The following is a 7,714-nucleotide window of genomic DNA, read 5'->3' on the forward strand; positions in this document are numbered from 1 at the left end:
CAATAGGCAGACTTTTCCCCCAACTTACTCCCTGCTCAGCTTCCTGTTGCACTGCATCTTCCATGCAGTTTGACTGTGTTGAGCTGGAGAGGCAGTGTGAGAGAAAGCTTTGCAGCAGCAGTGTGCCTGTGCTGGGGCAGAGCTGATGGGAGCTTCCTGGTGTGTGCCAGCCCAGCCAGGCCTCTCTATGCAGCCACTGTTCACCCACTCCACACTGCTAAACACGCTGACAGGGCCACACGCTCCTAACACTTCCTTAATGCTCCACTGTGGACCCACAAAGAACAATGGCACACACCGACTACACTTTCAAGCACTCACTCACTTCCATAAGCATAAGTCCCTTTCATTAAACACTTAAGTCTCCGTCAATATGAGAACAAACACACAAATGACCTCATATTGTTAAATATTCATTTGACTAGATAACTGATTAAGACCCAATCTCTTTCCACTGTGTGTTGTTGTTGGGCCCACCTACTACAGGCTAAAACACTTATGCTGAATGCACAAGGTCTCAACAGGTTTCTCATAGTTTCATGTGACTCACAGCAGACAGGCTGAGAACATGTCTGTCACGCCTTTGTGGGAGTTCTGTTACAAGATAAAAAAATATATCAATTGTCTATTCCAGGCCTGTAATTTAACATCCATTCATCACTTCTTTATTCCTTTATTTTCTTGATGTATAACTAATGGGCCATTTGGTCTATACAAAGCACAACCATGGCTGTGACAATTTCTTGAAACAAATTAAATAATAATAAACATTATAAATAATAATAATTATCTGGAAACAAAGAGGTTTTGTCATCGTACAAGTGATTTATCCATTATAAGTGTGGGCAATATGGCAATATATAGCATGAGGCCATATTGATTTTTTTGACGATTTCTTTTGTTGGGTCTTGTCTTATGTATGTCTGTCTGTGGTTGCATTAAATTGTAATAACAGGATTGTTGCATCAATGTAATTGAAGTGTCTTGATGAGTCAGGTTGTTAATTCCCTGGATCAATCAGACACTCACTGAGACATTCCTGTTGGGTTAGTTCAGCAGTTATTTCTCATGTGAGTTTCTGGGAAATACACGGCAACATTTTTATATTGTGACATTAAAATAAGATTAGATGATCAAAGTCGCTGTTGATTGTTTGTGATGAGTTAATTGATTTACTGAATGATCTTTTCACTTCTGGCTTCCAGTGATTGATTGCGTTCAGCTGTTGCCCCCAGTGGTGAATCAGTCCCTACAATATGTCTTATGAAAGGAAAGCAACTGTAACTGTGTGTCAAGAAGAGCAGTTGGGAACTCGTTCTAAAAAAGACAAAAACAAAATGATAAAATGAGTTGCAAATGCTGGTTGTGCCTTTAAAAAAAAAAAGAAAGAAAGAAAGAAAACGGGGAAGGAAAGCTGGAGTTTCATGCGCACCACTGCTTGAATATAAAGAAATGGACACATTAATAACACACACAAAGCAGAGTGATCGGTTTTCAGTGATGTGGCAGCCAAACCACCAGCGGATAAAGTGAGTCCATCTGGAGAGAGAGAGAAACCATGATGGAAAAAAGGGCATTTTATCCCTCCTGAAATAAAGCTAAAGATCACCACAGCCTCTTTCTGGAGCCCAGGTGCCCCTACGTATAGATAACCCAACCAAGAATGTGTCCTTACACACCGCTGAAACAACAAGACATGTCCACACAGAAGTGCACACACACATAAAAGCTATAACGCAGCTGTCCTTATAGTGAGACACAGGGTGCCTTTACAGCACCAGGGGCCAGTTGCTGTGCACAAGTATTTCTTATTGGTCGGCCCTCTCTCTCTCTCTCTTTCTGTGTGAGTGGGGCTCAGGCTCTAAGTCTCTCTGTGTGTAATGAGATCTTTATCAGAGAGAAACACGATCACAGTCTAAAGGGGGATGGGGGGGGGGGGGGCAGGAGAGGTGTGTATGGTGAGGAGGAGTAGGGGGCAAGCAGCTAGCCTCTGCCCCACACTGCAGCGCTGCCTGGAAGCAACCTGTTTCAGGCGCCTCAATATCTGTGGAGTGAGCTTAGATATTTTCACAGGTCACAACAGTGCACCTGAAATGTATTACGTCATATTAAATGTAATATTGGGTGCACCCACAATATATGCTGGTGAGCCTAGATAAAAAAGATAGGCGCACCGGTGCAACCAGTGAAGAAGTGAGTGTGGAGCATAGATAGTATGTCTATCATATCTATATCTGGAGCCCTGCACACTGCAGCGCTGCCTCAACCAAAGCCTGCTCTACTCGGCTCTAGCCCGGAGCTTTCACCCAGCTCTTGTTCAACAGGTTACGGCAGTTTGGAGTTTTGCAGCGGCAAGTTTTGTTTTTTCAGCCTCCTCCTGAAAGCCTGCTTGTTATTTAAATGTCAGCTCAGAAGAAGTCTTTCTGAACATGGCTGAGAATGAGTCAAAGCTTTGTGGCTGATTGAGAACACAGCTCTGATAACATCTCTTCTGAGAAACAAAGATAAGGCCCACGTCTGTTTGTTCTTTCCCCTAATGACCTCATAGGGAAATCTTTATTCTTCCCACCCAATTATCTTATCGGAAAAAGCTCATTATGAAATAAAAACTTGAACTGTAATTAGGCCTTCTGTGCACCTATTCCATTCTAGCAGCCAAATGAACTGAGCTTGTTTAAGAAAACACATCATTAACAATCCACTGGCCACCTCATCATCCAGTACGCATCTTATTTCTCCCTTTAAAATAGTTTTTTTCTGTTTTCGGAACAACACGTCTGCCAAATATCACTAAAAAATCCCCATCAAGTCCAGCTTAATCGTCAAACTCACTGAACCTTTAAAGCATGCAAGCACGTTATAAACCAAAGCAGTCAACTGTTCAACTGTGAGCCAGGCAGCTGTGGTCGCTGCCGGGCAGCAGGATGAGATGAGTAGAAGGAAAAGACTCACAGCAACACAGGCTTTACTTGACTTTTATCACAAATGCAACGCCTATCCCTATCTCTCTCTCTCTCTCTCTCTCTCTCTCTCTCTCTCTCTCTCTCTCTCTCTCTTTTATGCGATTTTGTGGGCTTCAGAACGGACACGTAGGCCAAAAAATGTCGGCAAACTGTTTCCAAGCCTCACCGAGAAAAAAAAGCAAAGGGGTTCAAAAGCAGTGCGTCAGCCTCATGGCCAGCCCCCTGTCTATTCGCTGGCCACATGAGCAGAGGTGTGCCAGCTAGAGCTGCAACGATGAATTGATGAATTGATTATTCATCGATTATTAAAATAATCGCCAACTATTTTGATAATCGATTAATAGTTTTGAGTAATTTTTTTATAAAAAAATTCCAAATTCTCGGATTTCAGCTTCTCAAATGTGAATATTTTCTGGTTTCTTTAATCCTATTGTGACATATACTGAAATATCTGTGTGTTTTGGACATAACAATACATTTGAGGACGTCAACATGGGCTTTGGAAAATTGATCAACATTTTTCACCATTTTCTGATATTTTACGGACCAAAACACTCGAGAAAATAATCGACAGATTAATCGATTATCAAAATAATGGTTAGTTGCAGCCTAGTGCCAGCGTGTGTTCCTTCTCTGTCTACCATCACCATGTTTGTCTCTTCTACAGCAGCTGCAAACAGGCCGCGCTAGCTCCAGGTCAGGAGGTAAATATTAGCAAAGGAGGGTTAGAGGACACTCACAGCAGCAAACCCTCTCAGATTATCTTTAAATTGGCATCACTGCAGCATTCCCGGGCACTTTGCAAGTTTGTGTGTGTGTGTGTGTGTGTGTGTGTGTGTGTGTGTGTGTGTGTGTGTGTGTGTGTGTGTGTGTGTGTGTAGCCTATATTTATGTAGCATGCAAGTTTACATTGCAGTGCTAGCTAGCTTCAGCAAAAATGGACGGGACGTGATCAGTCATAACAAAGTGACATTTTGGGGCTTAATCCCACTCAACTAAATGAGAACTAATCGAATTGGTTCAGATCAAATGTTAGAGGCTTTCTTTAGCAGTCTTGTCCTCCACCCAGCAGCCCCCCCCCCCTCTCTCTACGCCTCATCCACCCTGTAATTAAATATCAAAAAGCTTCTGATACATCCTGCAGCTAGACGCAAACTCCGGGATCTTTCCTTCTCCTTTACCAGATGGCTCCCCGGTTTATGATGTATGTTGCCTGTTCAAGCACGCTGTGTGGAAATCAATTAAGCAAACCCCAGTTATTGATAATGCAGAGGCAGAGTGATAGCATCCGCACACGGAAATCCATAAAAGCAGGAGGAACTCTCGCTCGGAGACGTGGGACACACACAAACATTTTATTTTTTTAAACAGGCACACACATACGCACGCACGCACACGCACACACACACACACACACACACACACACACTGTCTCGGCCCCAAAACCTGCTGCTTTCCTATACTTTGTCTCATAACTCACGGCCCTGTAGGGAAGCGATGGTATTGTTATATTCGGTGTATATGTGGTACAGTGTGCAAACAGAGAGGGCCAGATTCATTTATTAGCTGAGGCAGCAGTGCTCCCCAAAGTGGGGAACAGGAAAGTAAGACGTCGTAAATCTGGATAAGTCACCAGATAGTGTACTGTACATTTCTATAGGCCTCTCTCTCTGTCTCTGTCTCTGTCTCTCTCTCTCTCTCTCTCTCTCTCTCTCTCTCTCCGTTATCACTATGCTGTAATGTGGGCCCAAAACAGAGAGCAAGGAGCTCACCACAACACACGGTGAAGACAGATGCTGATTGCTGTACAAGTAGTCCCTTCTTATTTCCTATCAGACACCTCTGCTGACTGATACATTTCAGAAGAGACAGCGGTTTGTCTGGTGTTATTGCAGAGCCTGCACACAGACAGATAATGGTCTGTTGTGTTGTGAGTGTGGAGCAGCGGCGGGGTAATTAGGTTGAGAGAGAAACACTTTGCAGAGTGCATTATTGTTCCACTGTGAACTTTATGAAAGATTGAGCCAGCGAGGGGCTTTGAACAGGACCAGATGGAGAACTGATCTCCACATCTCTAAACCAGCGTGGTAACCTTCTAAGACATTCCCTCCAGGTGACATCATCAATCAATAAATGTCCCCCCCTCTCCCTCCTCTTTTCATTTGTCTCCCCATGACTGACACACAGTGTGGGCTTTTGTGTGCGTGTGTAAAAATGTGTGTGTGTGTGTGTGTGTGTGTGTGTGTGTGTGTGTGTGTGTGTGTGTGTGTGTGTGTGTGTGTGTGTGTGTGTGTGTGTGTGTGTGTGTGTGTGTGCGTGTGTGCGTGTGTGCGTGTGTGTAATGATGACGCTCATTGTTCCACTACCTCCGCAGCCAGTGTCAAATAAAAGCTGATGGGCCGTAGTTCTAGCATTAGGACCGGGCCACACACACACACACACACACACACACACTTCGATGAACATGGCAGCATGTCTCCTATGACATCTGACATTTGGGGATACATCATGGATTGAACATATAAGTTGTAGTTAGAAGCTGGTCATACTCTGCATCTCCCCAGGCTGCTGTGGGCTCACATCACAGTCAGCTCCAGCCAAACACAGGAGACGGCTTTTCTTTCTTAGTTTATTTTCCCCTTGTGTATTCCCCGCTTTCCAACATCACGCAAATGTGGATGTCAAGTCTAAGTGAGTGATAATTGTAACCAGAACGTATTTTATTATCAGCAGTCTGGGCTCACTCTGCTTGTATTGATGGGAAAAATATGAATTTTTAGAAATATGTTGGCTTCAAGGTGCCTTAGGTTTGATGCAAAAAAAAATTAGGCAATATCCAAGCCAGGACAATTATGGGAAATGTATTGTATTTTAAGCATTCCCTCCTCTGATATCTGAAACCCCTTATCGCACATTTTCGTAGGCCTAAGACTAAATAGGAACAGTGGAGAGTTGGGACAAAGTGTGGCCCGCGTTCAGGGGCTCGTGAGACGGACTGAGAAGAAGAATATCTCCGGCTCCAGTTAACAAGGCTTACACCTTGACACGCTCGGCATGCTTTCCCTCACTTTACTAGTTCATTCTCTACTTAGCTAATTATTATTTACGAGAAAAAACGTTAAGATAAAAAAAGTGGACTAAGTTTCATCTGAGATAGCTGTGATCATAAATGAAGTGTCCAAGCAGACTTTGCTCTTTAGTCAGGCCATACAAATCTGCGTGTATTATTACATTGTCATAAACGGCCGTAATAAACCTTATCTATCATTGCGTTTTAATTGAGGCCTACTGTGTTTCTTTGGTGTTACAATATTCCCCACAATTTGTGTTTATAAAAAAATCCATTATGACATTTTTATTTTTTATTTAGATAATTGCCACATTTAACAGAACATTTAGAACTGCTCGCACGGCACGCTACGGAGACTTTTCCAGTAATGTTGTTAGCCCTCCATTACGCACCCAGTGAGTTTGGCATGCTTGGTTGTACAAATTAAACGCGAGACTTACTTGGTATTCTGCGAGCTCCAAATGATAGTCTCCAGCGATTTGGCTGAAGGTAACGCCGACCTGCACATTAAAATAAAGATCCAAAGGTAATACTTCCAACAGCCGAGTCTCGCCATTCTGATGAACGTTGGACTACAGACAGTGAGCCGAGAACTGGTCGCGGCGGACAGCGCGCCTGGCAGCCTTTATCTGAGGGAAGGTGAGCTACGATCAGTCGGGAGCATGTGAGGTCGATATCAGATACATGTCCTTCTGTCCAGCGTCTTTAAGATCTGCTCCAGGCCCGCGTGTCCTTGACTGAACTGTCCCCGGGACGCGAGGAGGAAAGCCGCTGATTGTGGACACACGAAGCCGCTTGTCCTGTATGACCTGTGGCTCTCTGGAGGAGACCGCGATCCGATGAGAGATTACACGGATCTAGCCCTTCGCACTACAGTTCGTGGAGAGACAATGTTCCGCCGTGTCTCGGTGGTTGCTCCACTGATGGTGTGTACCTGTCGCTGGATATAGCCTACAACAGATGACCACACTCATCCATCAGTCACAACTCCGCAGCACGCTGGGAATCCCGAGGTCCACTTCATTCCAGTGTTATCTTTCACTCCTCCTCCGCCTCCCCGCCGCTATTCTTCTCCCGAGAGGAATTGAGTTTCTATTGTAAATCTCCCTCCCGGCGCGTTGGGCTCCAGCAGGGCAGCCTATAGTCCAACTCGGGCACTCTGCGTGACCAGTGCGTAGCCAATACAGATTAGTCTCTTTCGCTCCTTGCTTGTTGCCGCTTGCACACAAGAGAAAAGTACCGAGGGTAGATCAGACCTGCTCAGCAGCCTGCACCGGCTGCTCTCAACCCGCCTGCCAACATGTCCATACCGCTGGGTTCTGTCTAAACACCGTACACCACAGCGTTGATTCTGTCTATACCTATGGTCTATGCACCGTACACAACAGCGTGCGCTCCGCGGTGCGCAGCAGCTCGAGCTCCACTGTAACCGGAGCCGAGCAGAGCGCAGGGGGAACAGCCCACCAGCGGGCCGCGGCCAATCAGAGCGCGCTGTCCGGACAGGAAGCGGAGGCATTATGGGGACGTGGAGGGGAAGGGAGGGAGAGAGGGAGGGAGGCTGTTATTGGGTTGACCCCAGATCGCCGGCCCCTCCACCTCGGCCCCTAAGCCATCGACCCAAATGGAAATGGACTTTGAAGTTATTCGTCATACCGAATGCTTTTGTGAGGAAAATGGGCGT

General features: G+C 45.3%; 1 protein-coding gene across 1 annotated transcript in view; it reads right to left on the reverse strand.

Annotated features, from left to right (window-relative positions):
- Nucleotides 1-7,437, reverse strand: part of efnb1 (ephrin-B1) — a 66,388-nt gene extending 58,951 nt beyond the window's left edge. Inside the window, exon 1 of the mRNA XM_080035324.1 lies at nt 6,474-7,437. Within this exon, the coding sequence (XP_079891450.1) occupies nt 6,474-6,589 (116 nt within the window). The 5' untranslated portion in view covers nt 6,590-7,437. The remainder of the gene's footprint in view (nt 1-6,473) is intronic.
- Between the last annotated feature and the right edge of the window lie 277 nt (nt 7,438-7,714).

Source organism: Ammodytes marinus (assembly GCF_949987685.1).
Source record: "Ammodytes marinus genome assembly, chromosome: 10".
NCBI lineage: Eukaryota > Metazoa > Chordata > Actinopteri > Uranoscopiformes > Ammodytidae > Ammodytes > Ammodytes marinus.